General features: G+C 42.0%; 1 protein-coding gene across 2 annotated transcripts in view; it reads right to left on the bottom strand.

Annotated features, from left to right (window-relative positions):
• Positions 1-21,679, bottom strand: part of PRKCD (protein kinase C delta) — a 110,811-nt gene that overhangs the window by 2,226 nt on the left and 86,906 nt on the right. Inside the window, exons 7-17 of one of the 2 annotated variants that reach the window (XM_075321768.1) lie at positions 19,989-20,074; positions 18,036-18,165; positions 13,327-13,427; positions 9,035-9,131; positions 8,794-8,927; positions 8,542-8,715; positions 6,677-6,768; positions 3,730-3,792; positions 1,960-2,098; positions 1,642-1,830; positions 1,396-1,524 (exon numbers count right to left, since the gene is read on the bottom strand). In XM_075321768.1, coding sequence (XP_075177883.1) covers positions 1,396-1,524; positions 1,642-1,830; positions 1,960-2,098; positions 3,730-3,792; positions 6,677-6,768; positions 8,542-8,715; positions 8,794-8,927; positions 9,035-9,131; positions 13,327-13,427; positions 18,036-18,165; positions 19,989-20,074 — 1,334 coding nt within the window. The remainder of the gene's footprint in view (positions 1-1,395; positions 1,525-1,641; positions 1,831-1,959; positions 2,099-3,729; positions 3,793-6,676; positions 6,769-8,541; positions 8,716-8,793; positions 8,928-9,034; positions 9,132-13,326; positions 13,428-18,035; positions 18,166-19,988; positions 20,075-21,679) is intronic. The other variant, XM_075321769.1, reaches the window with a different exon arrangement.

Below are 21,679 nucleotides of genomic sequence, written 5' to 3'. Positions count from 1 at the left end.
AACAGTGCTGGGGCTCACATGGGGCAACAACATCACGCGAGCCCTGCGTCCAATCTTCTGTCTCTCCACCTTTGGACCAAACAACAGGAAGTGAGCACAGCCGCAGCACTCACTTCCTGTTGATTAACTCGTTTGGTCCGAAGGCATAGAGACAGAAGTCGGTGCTGATTGGACACAGGGCTCGCGTGACGTGACAACCCCACGTTAGCCCCAGGAACATGAGCAGCGGCAACGCCTGTGGAGGAGAGTATAGGCTTTGTTATTTTACATAGGTGAAACGTGGAATCAGAAAGGTTTGTCTTAGTAGTGGACAACCCTTTAAGTAGTCTCGCTTTGCTATTGGAATATTTTTCTATTTGAGAGTTCTAACCTCTGTCAGTATGGAGTGATTGCTCAGTTATCTGTTGCATACATACATAGACACAGCTCAGCTGCGCGCGCGCACACACACACACACACACACACACACACACACACAGACACACACACACACACACACACACACACACACACACAGCACTGCAACACAGACACCTTTATTCACGTGTATTTCGGTGCCTGGTGTAAAGTTGTTCTTCAATTGTTCACGCTCACTCTTGCAACTGGTCACATGTCTGAGACATGATGGAAAAATCTTACAACTAGATATGACATTTGCAGATTCTGCTTAGCTTCCTCCTCTGCAGTGTTCGGTTTGGAGCTCGGAGAGTGAAACCTGTGCGGCTCGCTACTGACCAAGTTTCTTTCTCCCTGTGTTACGTCCCACCATACCCGCAGGCTCAGACCCCTGCTGCTATGGCTAAAGTTCTGCCCTCGAATATACTACATTGGAAAGGCATTAATGTCAATGAGGCTGGGCTGAGCTGCAATACCACACACAATATGTATATTTAGGGTACTACTGTCTTAGGGGATGTGGTTAGCTACTACTGGCTAAAATCACTAAAAAACATGCAATAAAAATACCAAAAAACAAAGACAATCCTACATGAATTACATATACAAACTTTGAACGCCAGTCAGTGGTTTAAAATGTGCCTTAAATAGTTGCAAACGTTTCCAAACTAGTTACCAGATTTGGAAAGAAATCTGCGCTTGGTTTACCCGAAGTGATCATAATCTACAAGTTTTAAACAGATTCATTAATAAGAAAGCTCCCCCAAAAAATGGTGAAGATTGTGGCACTAGTTTACATTTGCAGGAGAAATGTGGAGAAAATTACCATATGAATAAGGTACAACCCTGCTAATAACAGCCCGAATTGTGAAGGACAAAGTCCTATAAATGTCAATGGGACCTTAAGTGGTGGAACATTTATGCTCCTTTATAGGAGACCCCCACCTCCCAACAAATAATTCTGTAGGGATTCTGCACGCTCAGCCTTGAGTCACGTACCACTTTAGGTTTGAAAGGCGGATCCACTTCTCGCTTTTCCAAAGCAGTCCAGTTTATGGTCTTGAAGAAGGGATGAAGTTTGATGTTCCCGGTCACGCCGAGTCTTCTTGTGGAATCTCTGTCAAACAGCTTACGAAGAAAAACAAACCAACCATGAGGAACAATTAAATGGCTGCTGCTAAATGGAAGAATTTTCCAACGCGTTGTCCACATATGAACCACAGCCAGAAGCAATGACAATGATACCTTTTCTAGGAGGTCTTTGGATTCCTTGGTGATCCAGCGTGGATAGTGTGGAGTGTCTACTCGAATTGACTCAAACAGTTCATCCTCATCATCACCATGGAAGGGCGACTGTCCTATCAACATCTCATACAGCAGGACGCCAAAGGACCACCAGTCTACGGAGAAGGTGTACTTGTGCCCCTGCAGAATCTGTAGGGTTACAAGGCTAGAGCTTAGAGTATTCCTGATACTTTATTATGTATTTGCTGAGCTATAATTTTCTACAAATGTCTCTTCTATATACACAGATTACAACCATCACCGTCGGCAATCTCTCACCTCTGGAGCGATGTAATCTGGGGTCCCGCAGAAAGTGCTGGCTTTATTATCACCAAACACATTTTCTTTGCACATTCCAAAATCTGCAATCTTGATGTGACCATCCTTGTCCAACATTACGTTGTCCAACTTCAGATCTCTACATATTAAAAGTAAAAAATAAAAAAAAATTACAAAAAATGAAAAACCTGCACAGCTGCAATAACGCAGCCAGACTCAGATTTAGGCTGCCCGGGAATAAGTGGACAGGTTCCCTTTAAGTGTTGCATACTGAAAACCTGCTAACAATTATGCATGTCTTGTGTGCCGAGCCATACGGTTGTGCAGCTAAATAGAAATTACTCCGTAGCCGAAATGTATCTCAGTGAGTCCTCAATGCGTGACCTCAACTTTAAGCCACATTCAGAAATACATTTTTTTATTTTTTGCGAAACAACAACGGGTCAGTAATCAATGTACCGCATCCAAGTTTCATCCATTTCTGATCCATTTTTACTATCTTACTGCTATGAATATTCACGTTTGATCTGTGGCTCTGGACAAAAACAGACATGTCTCCTTTATTTATAGGAACACTATCTCCAAAAAGAAAACCAGGAGCATGTGACAGCAGTACAGATTACAACTAGTATGTGGCTAGAACATGTACATGGAAAACAGCCGACTGTTTGGAGACATAAAATGCAGTCATCTACCATGTTTACCCGGAATATAAGCCCTACCCCAAAAGCAAGCCCTAACCCAAAAGCATGCCCTACCCCAAAAGCATGCCCTACCCCAAAAGCATGCCCTACCCCAAAAGCATGCCCTACCAGGATTTTTTGGAGTAGACTTGCAATATAAGCTCTACTCAAAAAATAAGCCCCAGTTACGTACTCAACTTAACAGTATCCTGAAATAGGGCTTGTGCAGCCCTATTTCAAGGCTGGCAGTACCGGTAAAGCAGACAGAATGCGGATGCAGAGCAGGACTCAGAGCGGCGAGCGGGATTACAGGAGAGGAGAGTGAATATATAATTTAGTAACCATGTGCTTCCTTATAGCAATCAACAGAGACTCTCCTAAACTGAGAGTGACAGCGTGTATGTCTATGCAGCTGTCAATCGCAGCTCAAGATAGTCAACGAGGATTGCGATGCGATCTTCATACAGTGAACAAGACAGCAGGCATAGAGTGTGAGTGCAGGGTTCAGAGCAGTGGGCGGGGTTCTGGGTGGGGAAGTGGGAGAATATTCATTCACTTAGTTAGCTGGCGCCTGCTCACCGCAATCATCGTCGGGACTTCTGATCTGAGGGCGACAGCGTGTATTTCTATGCAGATATCACTGTCAGCTCAGTAGAGATAACTAGAATTGTGGGGCAATCTTCGGGCACTAATACAACAGGCAAATATAAGACACCGCCTGAAAATAAGCCCAAGCACATTTTTCAAAGCACAAAAGAATATAAGCCCCTGTCTTAGTTTTGGGGAAACAGAGTAATAATCCTTGTCAGTTATGAAATAATTCTTGTTTCCAATGACCGCAATAGACGGCATAACTCATTACTATACATGGATTCAACTTTATTCATTGGAAAACCCCTTTAAACCTACAGAGTAAGCATCTAGTATATCAACATTGCCGTATGATTAGGAGGCAGTTTTCAGAGCCAGACATCGTCTATGTACCTACACCAGCCATGTACCATCTCAGTGCCACTCACCAGCCATATCTTTTCAGGCCTAATCTAGCACTGTGCCATAGCCGTCATATAGAAATGTTTGCCCTTACCTATAGATAATACCCTTGGAGTGAAGGAACTGTAATCCACATATTATTTCGGCTCCATAGAACCTGCAGGTGTAAGAAGTGTCAACATGAGAGGACGGCATTAGACATTTATTCATCGGTTAAGCCACAGACATTTATAAGTCGTCTTTTATACATTTAAGTATATCTGAAAAAACGTCACATCAGCCTCCTCGGCGATGAACCTCAATAAACTATGAAATTGATCTGAAAGATAACGACAATACCAGGCAAAAGGAGTGGTGCCCTGCAGAGCAAGAAGGACTCCATGTTTATAAATATGGAGGACTATATTGACAGCAGGTTTACTCGTCCTCTAGTGACATAATCACTGATTTATCTGTAGAAGAAATATTAAAAGTATAGGAAAAAAGCCCAGTAACTGACACATCACTGGAATCAGAGTTTCAGTCTGTCTGTTTGGTGGCAAAAAGGTGGTGACAGATTTAAGTGTAAAAAAAAAAACGTTTTGCCGCACATTCATGTCATGCGGTCATTCTCCAGAAAAACTAATGGGAGTATAAATGCCCCCATACACATTAGAATAAAGTCTGCAGTTGCAGGGATCCAGCAGTCAGATTTGCAATGATTGATCCTTTCGTTCGTGTAGCAGGTTGATGCCCATCGGCCTCTCCATTCATCCCCTATGTGGCTTCCGAGTTTTTTCTGAGAGCCTCATAGGGGGTGAATGAAGTTTTGTTTGGTGCCCAACATGCTGCATTATTTTGTAATGGGAATAAAAAAAATTCCCTGTTCTGCTAACCGGAGCAGATCTCAGGAGCCAGAGCCGCACTTATCAGTAAGTTACCATCAATCCTGTGTAAGGCCTCCTTCATATGTCCATGTTTCTAATACATGTGGTGTGTGTTTTCACATGTATTGGAGACATGTTCACAAGAAACACTCATTAAAATCTCTCTTGCTTGTCACACCTTTGGGTTTTCACACGTGTCTCCATGTGATCCACACAGAGACATGTTAATTTCTACCATCAGCATGGATGACCAGGGCCAATAGAAGTCTATGAGTCCATGAAAAACATGTAAAGCGCACAGATGACATTGTGACATCCGTGTGCCGTCCGTATGAGAGAAAAAGAAGAGAGGAGAGAGAAAAGTTGGACAGATATCTATCCTGCAGTTATACAATTACCCAGCCCCCCTACATATTTTATCCTTGCACTGTTTAGTGCCTTCCATGTGGCACTAGAGTGTTTTTAGGCTTGTTTAACCCAATATATAAATGACACACAGGTACACACGGATGGATAAGACGTGCCACACATGCGTTTTTATTGAGCGCACGTGATAAGGGGCCTAAAGAACTAAATGGGAACTTAATGCACCTTGTACTCCGGGACAGTTCAGGTTGTAGTGTCCGGATCCCCAGACACAGATGTGGGACTATTGGACTGAGGCTGCACTTACCAATGATGTATTACATGGTTAGGTTATGTACTACTGATACTATATAATCCAGTACTGACACGGTGGGCACCTTTCCGCACAGTGACCACTCATCACCCTGTCACAGGTAATATAGACAAAGGCTCTTTTTCCATTCTTTGCATCGAAGACCCAAGTCCAATAATTAACCCCTTCAGCCCCCGGGCACTTTCCGTTTTTGCATATTTTGCTCCCCTTCTTCCGAGAGGCGTAACTTTTTTATTTTTCCATCAATCTTGCCATATGAGGGCTTGTTTTTTGCGGGACGAGTTGTACTTTTAAATGAAACCATAAGTTTTACCATATAGTGTACTGGAAAACGGCAAAAAAATTCCAAGTGCGGAAAAATTGCAAAACAAGTGTGATCGTACAATAGTTTTTGGGATATTTTATTCACTGTGTTCACTATATGGTAAAACTGAGATATCTATGTGATGCCTCAGGTCAGTGCGAGTTTGTAGACACCAAACATGTATAGGTTTGCTTGTATCTAAGGGGTTAAAAAAAGTTCACAAGCTTGTCCAAAAAACGTGGCACACTTTTTCCGCCATTTTCCAAAACCCGTAGCGTTCTCATTTTTCAGGATCTGAGGCTCAGTGGTGGCTTATTTTTTGCGTCTCGACCTGACATTTTTAACGGTATTATTTTTGCGCAGATGCTACGTTTTGATCGCCTGTTATTGCATTTTGCGCAAAATTTGCGGCGACCAAAAAACGTAATTTTGGCGTTTGGCATTTTTTTGCCGCTACGCCGTTTACTGATCAGATTCATTGATTTTATATTTTGATAGATCGGGCATTTTTGAACGTGGCGATACCAAATATGTGTGTATTTGTATTTTTTTAACCCTTTAATTTTCAATGGGGTGAAAGGGGGGTGATTTGAACTTTTAGGTTTTTTTTTTTTTTAATTTAAAACTTTTTTTTATTTTTATTTTACTAGTCCTAGGGGGCTATAGCGATCAGCAATCCGATCGCTCTGCACTATCTGCAGATCTCAGCTACAGAGCTGAGAACTGCAGATTTGCTGCTTTACTTTCAATGCCGGCTGTATTCCGGCATTGAGAGGAAGTGAGTCATGTTAGCTACAGGCGTCATCACATGACCCTGTACTACCATGGCAACCACAGAAAGTCACGTGATCATGTCACGTGACTTCCGGTGGGGGCGGGGCAAGTGACTGTCATGGCGGCGCCCATATACATATCGCTGCCAGATTTTGGCAGCGAAATGTAAGCGGTTAATGGCCGCGGGTGGAAGCGATTCCACCCGCGGCTAGCAGGCACACGTCAGCTGTTGATAACAGCTGATATGTGCGCGGATCGCGGCCGCCTGCCGCCGGCAGGGGGCGGGGCTTACCGGCACACGATCCATGACGTACCCAGTACGTCATGGGTCGTTAAGGGGTTAATAATTTAAAGTAAATTATAAACTTATTCTTTCCCCCTTCTCTTGTGACTGTCGCAATGTTAGAAATATACTTACGTAGCCCTGAAAAGATCAAACCGACCCTTGTCTTGTATGTGAAACATCAGATCTCCACCATTCAGAAACTCCATGACAAAGAAGAGATGTTCCTAATGGAGATAGAATTAAGAAAAACAAATAACATTAGAGGAATTGTATAAGACTCACATCGTAGAATGATTACACACAAAAATATACCCTAGTTTCCGGCATATAAGATGACTTTTTAACCCTTGAAAATCTTCTCAAAAGTCGGGGGTCGTCTTATACGGCGTATAGTTAGGTAATTTATAAGCTCTCCCTGTCTCCAAGACTCTGCCTCTCAGATGTCGCAGTGAGGTTCCCACAAAAAAAAAAAAATATCCTCACCTATTCGCCGTTCCTGCAATGTCCTCAGCTGCTTCTTGCAGACCGCAGGCACTTAGACCACTCAGTGATCTCGTCTGATGCACGGAGCCACCACTGCAGGCTGCCATCATCGCTTTACTGCAGTTGAATGCTTTACAATGGCGGCACAAAATATTCAACTGCAGTAATGCGCTGACAGCAGCGACAGCCCTGTGTATTGGATGCAATCATGGAGGGGTTTATGTGTCAGTTTTCCGCAAGAAGCAGCCCTTGATGATCACGTCCGATGCACGGAGCCACCACTACTGTCAGCGCTTTACAACAGTTGAATGATTAGCGGCACCGCCGCTGTAAAGCATTCAACTACAGTAAAGCCATTATGGCAGCCTGCAGCAGCGACTTCATGCACTGGACGAGATCACCGAGAGGTCTAAGTGCCTGCGGTCTGCAAGAAATAGCTGAGGGCACCGCGGGAACAAAGGACAGGTGAGAATAATTGTTATTGTGTGTAAACAACGGCCTAATAGGGGACAAGAAGGGAACCAGCAGGAGGACATTACTAAACAATGGGCACATTCCTAAAAAGCCCAAAGATGGGGCACAAGGATGGGAACATTACTACAAGGGTGGGGGTGGGGGGGGGACAAGGATGGGCACATTGCATTTTATGTGGATTTATTTTTATTTTTGAAATTTTCCAGTAGCTGTTGCATTTCCCACCCTAGGCTTATACTCGAGTCAATAAGGCTTCCCAGTTTTGTGGTAAAATAGGGGCCGCTTCTTATACTCTAGTATATACGGTATATCCCAAACTCTATATTTTAACTGGAAAAGTTGGGGGTCGTCTTATACGCCAGGTCGTCTTATATGCCGGAAAATACGGTAATTTGTCACAAAAGCCTTAGGTGTTCTATGTCTCTCCTCAATGTGTCCTACTGGCAATAACTCATGGGAATAAAAATGCAAATTAGCCATTTCCTGAGAGGCTTCTTACCAGTGGGGACAAATACATATGTGGCGATACCAAAAGTGTTTATTTTTCAATCTCACACAGAGCACAAAGAGCTGCAATGGGGACCTTTGATAAGACCCTGCTGGCTATAGACATCCAATCAGTACCCTGAGAATTGGCGTATCAAATAAATCCCGCTTAGTGATGAGAGAGCACTATCATGCTCGGTACTCGAAACAAGCAGGTTGAACACTTGGACGGGCTTGGTTTGAGTAGCGAGCATAATGGAAGTCAATGAGGAACTCAAGCATTTTTCTGGAAGATCTTCCATTGGCTTCCGTTATACTCGGTACTTGAGTCAAGCCCGCCCGAGCGTCCAACCTGCTCAGTTTGAGTACCGTGCACCTGAGCATGGTAGTCATGGCTCATCACTAGTGCCGCTATCAAACGGCTGGTGTTGGTGAAAGCTGTCAAGAAGCAGGTGCTGGCTGTATAACTCACATATATCCTTGTACGGTGGATGTCAGGAAGGGGTTAAAGGGTCAGACACGAATTTACAGGTTAACTATGTCCACCTAATTACCTTGGTCTGGAAGCTGCAGTAAATATGTGTGAGAAAGGGATTTTCCCAGGCCAAAGCGAGCACACGTTTCTCCACCATGGTACACTCCACATCGTCATCAATTAGAACTACGTCCTTCTTCAGGGCCTTTATTGCAAAGAACTCGTTCTTGCCTTTAAGCTCGGCTAGCAGCACCTAAAAAGTGGCAACCAGAAGAGTCAGTGGTGCACAGAGCAGAAGGTGGAGACACTGAACAATGCTCCAAACTATTACCTTGCCAAAGCTGCCCTTCCCAAGAACCTTGTGAAAAACGAATTTCTCTATGGTGATGCGGTTTCTGAGACTGGAGACCCGGACAGTTGGCCGAGGACTGCTCCCCTCCCAGAGCCTATCGTATTGGTTGTCTGCTAACCCAAAAAAATGGAAATCATATTTTTTTTGTCATTTAAACTACTAAGTTTTCATTTCATTTCAGTATGAAGAGCTTTCTCTCTTCTCCAGAGTTAGTACTTGCCTGTTGCATCCAGTCCTGCAGCAACTGGGTTTTTCGGAATTACGCCCTGATATATGGCAATGTTTTCTAAGCCGGAATCTGATTTCCTGTTAGATTTCTTAAGGAAAAAAAAAGAAAAAAAAAAAGTCATTACTACATTTAGAGAGCCCTGGAGAAAGAGAAAGAAAGAACGAAAGAAAAAAAGAGAAAGAAAGAAGAAAAGAAAAAAAGAGAAAGAGAGAAAGAAAGAACGAAAGAAAAAGAGAAAGAAGAGAAAGAAAGAAAGAAAGAAAAAGAGAAAGAACGAAAGAAAAAGAAAGAACGAAAGAAAAAGAGAAAGAAAGAGAAAGAAAGAAAGAAAAAAGAGAGAAAGAAAAAAGAGAAAGAAAGAAAGAAAGAAAGAAAGAAAAAAGAGAAAGAAAGAAAGAAAAAAGAGAAAGAAAGAGAAAGAAAGAAAGAAAGAAAGAAAAAAAGAGAAAGAAAGAAAGAAAAAAGAGAAAGAAAGAAAGAAAAAAGAGAAAGAAAGAGAGAAAGAAAGAAAGAAAGAAAAAGAGAGAAAGAAAGAAAGAAAAAAGAGAGAAAGAAAAAGAGAAAGAAAGAAAGAAAAAAGAGAAAGAAAGAAAGAAAGAAAGAAAGAAAGAAAGAAAGAAAGAAAGAAAAAAGAGAGAAAGAAAAAAGAGAAAGAAAGAAAGAAAGAAAGAAAAAAGAGAAAGAAAGAAAGAAAAAAGAGAAAGAAAGAAAGAAAGAAAGAAAGAAAGAAAGAAAAAAAGAGAAAGAAAGAAAGAAAAAAGAGAAAGAAAGAAAGAAAAAAGAGAAAGAAAGAGAGAAAGAAAGAAAGAAAGAAAAAGAGAGAAAGAAAGAAAGAAAAAAGAGAGAAAGAAAAAGAGAAAGAAAGAAAGAAAAAAGAGAAAGAAAGAAAGAAAGAAAGAAAGAAAGAAAGAAAAAAAAAAGAGAAAGAAAGAAAGAAAAAAGAGAGAAAGAAAAAAGAGAAAGAAAGAAAGAAAGAAAGAAAAAAGAGAAAGAAAGAAAGAAAGAAAGAAAAAAGAGAAAGAAAGAAAGAAAAAAGAGAAAGAAAGAGAAAGAAAGAGAAAGAAAGAAAAAAGAGAAAGAAAGAGAGAAAGAAAGAGAAAGAAAGAGAAAGAAAGAAAAAAGAGAAAGAAAGAAAGAAAGAAAGAAAGAAAGAAAAAAGAGAAAGAAAGAAAAAAGAGAAAGAAAGAAAGAAAAAAGAGAAAGAAAGAAAGAAAGAAAGAAAGAAAGAAAAAGAGAGAAAGAAAGAAAGAAAAAAGAGAGAAAGAAAAAGAGAAAGAAAGAAAGAAAAAAGAGAAAGAAAGAAAGAAAGAAAGAAAAAAGAGAAAGAAAGAAAGAAAGAAAGAAAGAAAGAAAGAAAGAAAGAAAAAAGAGAAAGAAAGAAAGAAAAAAGAGAGAAAGAAAAAAGAGAAAGAAAGAAAGAAAGAAAGAAAAAAGAGAAAGAAAGAGAAAGAAAGAGAAAGAAAGAAAAAAGAGAAAGAAAGAGAGAAAGAAAGAGAAAGAAAGAGAAAGAAAGAAAAAAGAGAAAGAAAGAAAGAAAGAAAGAAAGAAAGAAAAAAGAGAAAGAAAGAAAAAAGAGAAAGAAAGAAAGAAAAAAGAGAAAGAAAGAAAGAAAGAAAGAAAGAAAGAAAAAGAGAGAAAGAAAGAAAGAAAAAAGAGAGAAAGAAAAAGAGAAAGAAAGAAAGAAAAAAGAGAAAGAAAGAAAGAAAGAAAGAAAAAAGAGAAAGAAAGAAAGAAAGAAAGAAAGAAAGAAAGAAAAAAGAGAAAGAAAGAAAGAAAAAAGAGAGAAAGAAAAAAGAGAAAGAAAGAAAGAAAGAAAGAAAAAAGAGAAAGAAAGAAAGAAAGAAAAAAGAGAAAGAAAGAAAGAAAAAAGAGAAAGAAAGAGAAAGAAAGAGAAAGAAAGAAAAAAGAGAAAGAAAGAGAGAAAGAAAGAGAAAGAAAGAGAAAGAAAGAAAAAAGAGAAAGAAAGAAAAAAGAGAAAGAAAGAAAGAAAGAAAGAAAGAAAGAAAAAAGAGAAAGAAAGAAAAAAGAGAAAGAAAGAAAGAAAAAAGAGAAAGAAAGAAAGAAAAAAGAGAAAGAAAGAGAGAAAGAAAGAAAGAAAGAAAAAGAGAGAAAGAAAGAAAGAAAAAAGAGAGAAAGAAAAAGAAAGAAAGAAAGAAAAAAGAGAAAGAAAGAAAGAAAGAAAGAAAGAAAGAAAGAAAGAAAAAAGAGAAAGAAAGAAAGAAAAAAGAGAGAAAGAAAAAAGAGAAAGAAAGAAAGAAAGAAAGAAAAAAGAGAAAGAAAGAAAGAAAGAAAGAAAAAAGAGAAAGAAAGAAAGAAAAAAGAGAAAGAAAGAGAAAGAAAGAGAAAGAAAGAAAAAAGAGAAAGAAAGAGAGAAAGAAAGAGAAAGAAAGAGAAAGAAAGAAAAAAGAGAAAGAAAGAAAGAAAGAAAGAAAGAAAGAAAAAAGAGAAAGAAAGAAAAAAGAGAAAGAAAGAAAGAAAAAAGAGAAAGAAAGAAAGAAAAAAGAGAAAGAAAGAGAAAGAAAGAAAGAAAGAAAAAGAGAGAAAGAAAGAAAGAAAAAAGAGAGAAAGAAAAAGAGAAAGAAAGAAAGAAAAAAGAGAAAAAAGAGAAAAAAGAGAAAGAAAGAAAAAAGAGAAAGAGAAAGAAAGAAAGAAAAAACGAAAGAAAGAAAGAAAGAAAAAGAGAAAGAAAGAAAAAGAGAAAGAAAGAAAAAGAGAAAGAAAGAAAGAAAAAAGAGAAAGAAAGAAAGAAAAAAGAAAAAAGAGAAAGAAAGAAAGAAAAAGAGAAAGAAAGAAAGAAAAAAGAGAAAGAAAGAAAAAGAGAAAGAAAGAAAGAAAAAGAGAAAGAAAGAAAAAAAAGAGAAAGAAAGAAAAGAAAAAGAGAAAGAAAGAAAGAAAAAAAGAAAGAAAGAAAGAAAGAAAAAGAGAAAGAAAGAAAAAAAGAGAAAGAAAGAAAGAAAAAAGAGAAAAAGAAAAAAAGAGAAAGAAAGAAAGAAAGAAAGAGAAAGAAAGAAAGAAAGAAAGAAAGATTGAGAAAAAGAGAAAGAAAAAGAAAAAAAAAAAAAAAATAGTCCTGAATAGGAGCTTAAAGGGAACCTGTCAGGTGTAATATGCACCCAGAGTCATGAGCAGTTCTGGGTGCATATTGCTAATTCCTGCCTAACCGTCCCTGTATACACTAGCATAGATAAAGAGATCTTTAGAAAAAGTATTTCTAAAGATCCTTTATGATATGCTAATGAGTGCGGGGACTAGTCCCCTTGGAGTTAGTTCCCCTGGCAAGTTAGCTCCATTAGCATGTTAGTATGCCCCTGTGGGTGTGCTAACATGCTAATGAATGTGCACGTCAGAGGATGATGTCACTCACCTCTCCGCTGCCAGACACTGGATTTCAGCTCAGTGCGCATGAACCCGGAGTTTCGGTAATGCGCACTACTTCAGTTTGTAGCCAGGACGTGTACACCCGGCTTCATAGTGCGCATGACTAACGGCCAGTGGTCTAGTCCTCTCGCTCATTAGCATACGGTAAAAGATTTTTAGAAACACTTTTCTAAAGATCCCTTTATCTATGCTAGTGTATACAGGTACAGTTAGGCAGGGATTAGCAATATGCACCCAGAACTGCTCATGGTTCTGGGTGCATATTGCACCTGACAGGTTCCTTTTAAAGGGGTTGTCCAGACAAAAGGTGCTTGTTAATTACTGTAAAAACAATATAAACCATATGCACCTGTTAACCTTCAGGAAAAAAAAAGCACAGGCCACTCTGTGGTCTGTACTGGCACTGGAACACCAGCACTGGAAGCCATGGTTGTACTATTCAACCAGCCCCAGGATCACTGCAGGCTATGACAGGCTGCAGCGGTCAGGGGACGTATACCTTGTGATTCAAGTATCTTGACCATTGTAACTAATAACAAGCCTCAGTGTTCTTGTTGCAGCTGGAATGGCCCGGCCATGGCTTCCAGTACCGATTCAGATTATGAGCAGCCTGTGCTGGGCTCACGTAGGTGAAGTCAGGCGAGTTTGAGTTATTTTGTCACCTTTACAGTCCCAGGTATGAAGCACTCTTTTTCCTGGACAACCCCTTTAACACTGTCATTAGGAATGTAACAGGCATGTGCCCTTTAATAGAAGATAAACCTTCTATAATTAAAGGGCTTGTTCAGATCAGACAATTCCATTAATGTAACAGAAATCCAAGGATCAGCGGCGTTCGCTCCTGATAACCCTTGCATATGTTCTAGCTCGTTTAGGCACAACTCCTTAAATACTCTGTTTCTTACCACGCTGACTTGTGTCAGAGCTTCTGCTAGGAGTTTCTGGTTGATGCCACATAGATTAGCCACTTTAGTCTGACACTTGTGATGGACGTTCATAGCGCACTCTACAGAATGGAAGACACAGTCATGAGATTACACCGCACACCATTACAGGCAATACTTACTCCGGAACAGGGAAAGTCAAGTTAGGATTTTCTGAATTAATTTTCTACGTAAAAGGAGTTTGTAAATACTTTAAATATTGATAACTTATCCATAGACTAAGCCATCGATATCAGATTGGCCAGAATCAGTCTCCCGCCACTCCCATGATCAGCTGATTGAGGTGTGCCAGGAATTGTGTAGTGGCCATGAGTGGTACTGCAAGTTCACCCCTCTGCAAGTTCTCCCCAATAATGGGAGATAATTCGTGCAGCCTTGTCCTCTGTAGTAGGACACTCAGTGCAAAAACTTTATAAGATTTGGAGGCTTAATAGTAATTTAACATTGATTGAAAATATATGTTTTGACAGTGCCTTCAAGTTCACATTAACGTGCTCATTAGTATATCTATTATTGTGGATGCAGAACTATTTTTCCCGATACAGTGCTCCAAATCATCTGCATATAAAAATATAAAAGTTTGACTGGCAACAATCACCACTAGAGGGAGCTTCAGAGCAGAATGCATACGGTTTATGAAGGGAACACCACAGTACCACAGTGTGCATTAGGCACATAAGCGCCCTCTAGTGGCAGTCAGAATGTTAGCATTGCTGTTTATGCAGCAGATTTGGCATTACGTATTAGGCAAACAAAGATAAATGCTTTGGACTTTTTTTAGATTAAGAAAAAAAAAAAAGTTAAAAGATTGAGATTTAGTTTATGTGCTTACTGACGATACTGGGTGTGGGGGGATAGGAGAGGAAGGTACTTTTAACAAACTTGTATGACAGGGTGGCTACAGGAAAAAAAACTAGTGGATTGGACTCATTGGATTTAAAAAGGGGACCTGACAAGTTCTTTTTCCCTCCAACCCAGCAGCAGTCACATGTGTATGCCAAACTTCCCTGTGTAACTGCCCTGTATAATGCTATTTACTAAAATCAATGTTTTAAAAAAAGCATTTATAAAGTGCGCTGTTCCTGTGACAATTAGGGCCTTGGCTAGTTGCAGGGGCATTGCTTCCCCAGACTAGTTATCCCTCTTTCCATGTTATCACTCCCCTGTGGGCGTGATAACATGATTTCCATGAGCCGGCGTCACAGCAGCTGCTGGAAATCTTGCGCATGCGCTCGGCTCATTTTAGTAGTGTCAGTGCACCTCAGAACCCGGGTGTACACTTCCCGTCTTCAGATAGAGACGCACTCTACATATCTAGAAAAACATTCTGCACTTGCAATTATGCACAGTGCCCTAATGAAGCTTGGAAGCATACACCGACTTGTGAGGAGAACTGACACTGCTGAAATGATCCGCGCGCAACACTTCCAAGAGCTGTGATGATGTTGGCTCATGGATATCTTGTTATCACACCCACAGGGGTGTGATAACAGAAAGAGGCTGACTAGTCTGGTGAAACAACGTCCCATTGACTATTCAAGGACCTAATTAGCATAAGAACAGTGCACTTTATAAATGCTTTTTTAAAACATTGATTTTAGTAAATTGCATTATACAGGGCAGGGAATTTGGGCATACACATGTGAATGCTGCTGGGTTGGCGGGTAGAGGGGACCTGACAGGTTCCCTTTAATGAGTTTCTGCCTATATTCCCTGAACATTTGGCCACAGTATGGCATTAACATCACATATCACCTCGTGCCTTGGCACAATAACAGTAAAAGTCAACTGAGGACAAGAGGGGAGTCTACGGCAGAAAGTCTAATATGTGGCATAGATAAGAAATGAAGTAAAAAGAAATAAATGCACTTGATGCCATAAGCTAAAATGGTGTTTTTTTTATATTCCTTGGATCATTTCTTGCAAGTTAGAAATGTTTTGTGAGACCTTATTAAGTTGTCCAATAACCAACATTTATCATCTAGAAACAGAATAGATGACAATTCGTGATGAGCGGGCACTACCATGCTCAAGTGCTCAGTACTCATAACTAGTGATGAGTGAGCACTACCATGCTCGGGGGCTCGGAACTAGTGATGAGTGAGCACTACCATGCTCAGGTGCTCGGAACTAGTGATGAGTGAGCACTACCATGCTCGGGTCTCGTAACAAGCAGTCAGAAGATTTTCCAGAAAAATGCTTGAGTTTTCCATTGACTTCATTATACTCGGTACACAAGTCGACCTTGTCCGAACATCCAATTGCTCATTACAAGTACTGCACACCTGAGCATAGTAGTGCCCGCTCATCACTATTTACAAGACCCGAGCATGGTAGTGCGCACTCATCACTACTTATGAGTACCGAGCACATGAGCATGGTAGTGCCCGCTCATCACTAGTTACGAGTACCGAACATCCGAGCATGGTAGTGCCCTTTTATCACAACATCAGAGCAAGCTTTGGCCCACAATCACCACAGCCCCTCATCATAGCTACTCAGCCTTCTTCCTCCAAATCCAGCTTCTCCACCATGACAGAAAACAATCTTTCCACTCTACTCTCAAGATCACATCTAACAACCTGTGCACTGGACCCGCTCCCATCACACCTCATCCCCAACATCACTGCAGTTCTCATCCCAGCCCTAACCCATCTCTTCAACCTACCACTAACAACTGGTGTATTCCCTTCATGCTTTAAACATGCCTCTATTACACCCATCCTCAAAAAGCCCTCCCTTGACCCATCCTCTGTGTCAAACTATCACCCCATATCCCTTCTCCCTATGCCTCAAAACTACTGGAACAGCATGTCCATCTTGAACTGTCCTCATACCTCTCCTCCTGCTCCCTCTTTGACCAGCTACAATCTGGCTTCCGACCGCATCATTCCACTGAAACTGCCCTAACTAAAGTCACTAACGACCTATTAACCGCCAAAGCCAAGCGACACTACTCTATCCTCCTCCTCCTGGACCTGTCCTCTGCCTTCGACACAGTAGACCATTCCCTCCTACTACAGATTCGCTCATCTCTGGGCATCACAGACTTGGCCCTTTCTTGGATATCCTCATACCTAACCGACCGAACTTTCAGCGTCTCCCATTCTCACACCACTTCCTCATCTCGCCCCCTATCTGTCGGTGTCCCCCAAGGCTCAGTTATTGGACCCCTGCTGTTCTCCATCTACACCTTCGGCCTGGGACAGCTCATTGAGTCCTACGGCTTCCAGTAACATCTCTATGCCGATGACACACAGATCTACCTCTCTGGACCTGACATTACCTCTCTACTAACCAGAATCCCACAATGTCTGTCTGCTATTTCATCCTTCTTCTCTGCACGATTCCTAAAACTTAACATGGACAAAACAGAATTCATTGTCTTTCCTCCAACTCACTCATCTCCTCCAACAAGCCTTTCCATCAAACTGGATGGTTGCTTACTCTCCCCAGTCTCACAAGCTCGTTGCCTTGGAGTGACCCTCGACTCTGCTCTATCCTTCAAGCCACACATCCAAGCCCTCTTCACCTCATGCCGATTACAACTCAAAAACATCTCCCGGATCCGTGCTTTCCTTAACCAAGAATCAGCAAAAACATTAGTGCATGCCCTCATCATCTCCTGCCTCGACTACTGCAACCTCCTGCTCTCTGGGCTCCCTTCCAACACTCTTGCACCCCTCCAATCTATCCTAAACTCTGCGGCCCGCTTAATCCACCTCTCCCCTCGCTACTCCCCAGCCTCGCCACTCTGCCAATCCCTTCACTGGCTTCCCATCACCCAACGACTCCAGTTCAAAACACTAACCATGACATACAAAGCCATGCACAACCTGTCTCCTCCCTACATCTGTGACCTAGTCTCCCGGTACCTACCTGCACGCAACCTCAGATCCTCACAAGATCTCCTTCTCTGCTCCTCCCTTATCTCCTCTTCCCACAATCGCGTACAAGATTTCTCCCGTGCATCCCCCATACTCTGGAACGCTCTACCTCAGCACATCAGACTCTCCCCTACCGTGGAAAGCTTCAAGAGGAACCTCAAGACCCACCTCTTCCAACAAGCCTACAACCTACAATAACCCTCAGTCCAGTAGACCACTGCGCAACCAGCTCTGTCCTCACCTATCGTACCATCACCCATTCCCCGTAGACTGTGAGCCCTCGTGGGCAGGGTCCTCTCTCCTCCTATACCAGTCTGTCTTGTACTGTTAATGATTGTTGTACGTATACCCTTTCACTTGTAAAGCGCCATGGAATAAATGGCGCTATAATAATAAATAATAATAATAATAGTGACAGCCATATGATCGCTAGGGGTCTAGCTGAGACGACCGCTCTTATAAAAAGTGAGTAGAGAGCTTTAGGACCCGTGGTCACGAGGTTGCAGGTCCCAACAGGCCGTCACACCTGCAACCATTCGTATATATATCACTATATTATTATACAAGACTTCTATAGGAGCTCCGGATGAAAACACATGAGAAATAGAATTCTAGAAATTCGGGGCCTTGCAGTTTGTCCCGTGAAGTCTTTACAGTTGTGCAGGTTCTCATGTGCAGCTCTCCATGTGTCAGACCTGTTCTTGTTGATTCTCGTGCTGCAGCAGAGGCTTGAGGTAAAACATTAGAGGAACTAGAGCACCAAACAGAAGTCTGTATACTCACCGTCACATTTTAACCCTTGCTTCACCAATCCCCATAGCAGGCTGCCGCAGTGATCGCAGAAGGTAGGGCTCTTATAGTTGTACACTTTGAACCGATGAGGCATATCTATGTTAAATCTTTCCCTTTGGAACTAAAATACAGAAATACCAGTAAATCTTGTGAGATACATGTATCAACTGAACCCAAATCTAAAACATAATATAATATTACTCTATATAGTGTATAATACTTAAATGGACATTCTCATCTTTAAGATCCTATCCCAATATGTAGTAGGTGTAGTAATAATAATATTAGCAAATACCTCCAATTAGACATGAAGTATAGATCTTCTGAAAAGCTATGTCACTTACCTCATGTGCAGGGCATTATAGTAACTTAGGTATCCAAGGTTACAGCCACGCATATAAGGACAGTTAGTTAGTTGCTAGTGGTCGTAACCATGGATACCTAAGCTACTACAATGCCCTGCACATGAGGTACGTGACATAGCTTATCAGGAGAACTATACTACATTTCTAATCAGAGGTATTTGCTAATATTCTTATTATTACACCTACTACATATTGGGATAGGATCTTGGAGATGGGAAACCCCTTTAAGCTTCATAAAAGTTATACTCTTCATTTGTAGCCTCCATATGAACCCACAGGCTCAGTTCTGTATAATAAAGCATCAGGCCTCAAATTGATGAAAATCTGATATATTAAAGGGAATGCGTTCAGTAGAAAATGACCCATTGTTTATATCAGGATTTAAGTATGCTTAGAATTTTTTTTTTTATTTTTCATGTCTGTATTGAAAAAAAGAAAAAAAAACATAACAAAAAAACTCTTGCAATTTGCATGGCACAGATTTCTGGAAAGGCCCCATAGTCATAGGCCTCAGACAGCCATTTAAAGGGAGTGTCCACTTTGTTACTGAGGACCTGCCTTTGATGTGGTTCTATGCACTGAATCTTTAGGCGATCAGTTGCTACCATCAGGGGAAGCTGCAGACCTGTGTAATATGTGGTTGCACCAAGTCCTTCCGACCACAAGCTTCCCTTTGCAGCAGCTCTGGTTATCAGAAGAGGAGACCTAGCGTGAGAATCCCAGTAGTAACATCTATGCCCCAAAAAGGCCTATGGACAGAGGTGACGCAGCCTTTGCAATGGGATAAATAAAATGCGGATGGAACACAAGGAAATCCCTGTCTCGTATTTCTTCACTTCCCTAACATTTTGAAAATCTTAAAAGAACAGAGCGTTAAAAGTTTTAACTTTCAACTTCTCTTATGGTTATATACATATATGATGGTGTTACAGTGACGGGTGATCATATACGTATATTCACAAGTCTGCTCCTGATCTGCCTCTATGAAGCCGCTCATTCATCTGACGAATAGATAGAAATATCAGTTTTGACATTTGGAAGAAGAATCTGGGCTATTGATTTCTTAATGAAGCGGTTTATGGAAAGGCCAAGGAATTAAATGACTGCTGGCTCGGCCAATCTGGTAAGTGGCTCATTTAGATAGAGTAATTTACTGGAGTGCTGCAAAATTATTAAAAAAAAAAAAAAAAGAAAAAAAAAAAAAAAAAAAGAGAAAAGTAGAGAAAGGGACTCAGAAAACCTTTATACAAGGGTAAAATGTCACAAAATATCCTATAGACAAATGAGGCCTACATACACATGTACTCCCCTATAGGGAAATTAGGCCTACATATACTCTATAGAGAAATGAGGCCTACATACATACATACAAATACATACACATTATACCCTATAGGCAAATGAGGCTTATATATACCCTATTGGGAAATGAGGTATAAATATAATATATTTATATATATAGTACATATATTTATTATGTACACATGCACAGACATATATTTATACATATGTTTTCATGTACCATGTATGATAACGCAACAGTGTAAATGCATTAGGTCAGTGGAGATGGCTCACTTACCATGGTGTCCCGGCTGTTGGCCGCTGTGCCCGTGCACCTGCCGATGATCTTTTCAATGCATTTTTTATGTATGGCAGCATTGCACTCTACAAAGAAGAGAAAGAGTGTTTGTCCAGATCAAAAGACATCTAGTTATAAACTCTCAATGGCTTCCCGGAAAAGAAGACAGACAGAGACAAAAGACGAGAAAGGAAGAGGAAGAATCAGGCAAAACAAAAAAAATAATTAAATTTATTCCTATATATGGAGATAGAAAATATGGTAGGAGAGAACATACCGTATTTTTCGGATTATAAGATGCACTTTTCCTCCCAAAAATTTGGGAGGAAAATGAGGGGTGCGTCTTAAAATCCGAATATAGCTTACCGAGGGGGTCTGTCTGTGCGGCGACTAGGTGCGTTTGGGCAGACGGGTGCCTGTGGCTGCGGGCGGGCAAACGGGTGCCTGTGGCTGCGGGCGGGCAGACGGGTGCCTGTGGCTGCGGGCGGGCAGACGGGTGCCTGTGGCTGCGGGCGGGCAGACGGGTGCCTGTGGCTGCGGGCGGGCAGACGGGTGCCTGTGGCTGCGGGCGGGCAGACGGGTGCCTGTGGCTGCGGGCGGGCAGACGGGTGCCTGTGGCTGCGGGCGGGCAGACGGGTGCCTGTGGCTGCGGGCGGGCAGACGGGTGCCTGTGGCTGCGGGCGGGCAGACGGGTGCCTGTGGCTGTGGGCGGGCAGACGGGTGCCTGTCTGTGCTGGCTGCCTCTCTGTCCTGGAGGCCGGCTGCCTCTCTGTGCGGATGGGTGGGCGGCTTGCTGGCTACCACTCTGTCCGTGCAGGCGGGTGGCTGGGAGGCAGGTGTCCCAGTGTGTCCGTGGTCCCAGTTTCAAATGATGGCACTGGGAGTCAGCGCGTATGCAGATGGAGCTCCAGGCGCCATCATTTGAACAGAGACCGCGGATAGACTGGGACACTCACCGCACCGGCCTGCTCCACCATACCCGCCGCTGCTGCCACTACTGACCCGCCGCTGACACCACAGACCACTGCTGCCACCACGGACCCGCCGCGGCTGCCAGCACAACCTCTGCCTCCTGTGACCCCGCTTCAACACCACTGCTGCCCCCCTATGGTAAGACACCACCGGATTATAAGATGGACCCCATTTTAATTTTTTTTACCTTTTTTTAATCTCCAAATTTAGGGTGTGTCTTACAATCTGGCGCGTCTTAAAAAACGAAAAAAATACGGTACTTAAGTGTTACACCTCGTGGCTCTCCTGTTGCAAGGAATGATGTGGTCTCCAATTCCTTGCCTGCCACGAGCCCTCCTGCTCAGCAGCGCCGAAGGTCCAGGAGACTACACAATGTGCAGAGGATAGCTACTCATGGAAGCAGCAAGAATTTCATTATCCCTGCATCTTGTGAAGCCACAGATCCCGCCTCTATGTCTCAGAGGCAGGAGAATGAGCATGTGCACCACGTGGCAGGTTTTGATTCGCCCACTGACATCACACGGCTTGATGACGAGGCTGGTGATGTGGTGAACCCTGATTGGGTCAAATCCGTCGTCTCCGCCTCGCGCCCGCCTTTGGGTGGAGCTGCGCCTCCTTAAAAGCCTCGCTTTCCAATATGGCGGTGCGCGACCGTTCTCTTTTGTTGGATGACTGGCAGCGTGCTGCTACGCCGCTGTACAGGCATTATTGTCTTCTTG

Source organism: Anomaloglossus baeobatrachus, chromosome 8, assembly GCF_048569485.1.
Source record: "Anomaloglossus baeobatrachus isolate aAnoBae1 chromosome 8, aAnoBae1.hap1, whole genome shotgun sequence".
In the NCBI taxonomy this organism is placed as follows: domain Eukaryota; kingdom Metazoa; phylum Chordata; class Amphibia; order Anura; family Aromobatidae; genus Anomaloglossus; species Anomaloglossus baeobatrachus.
The sequence above is the reverse complement of the archived record's forward strand: the minus strand, read 5'-3'. Positions and strand labels throughout refer to the sequence as shown.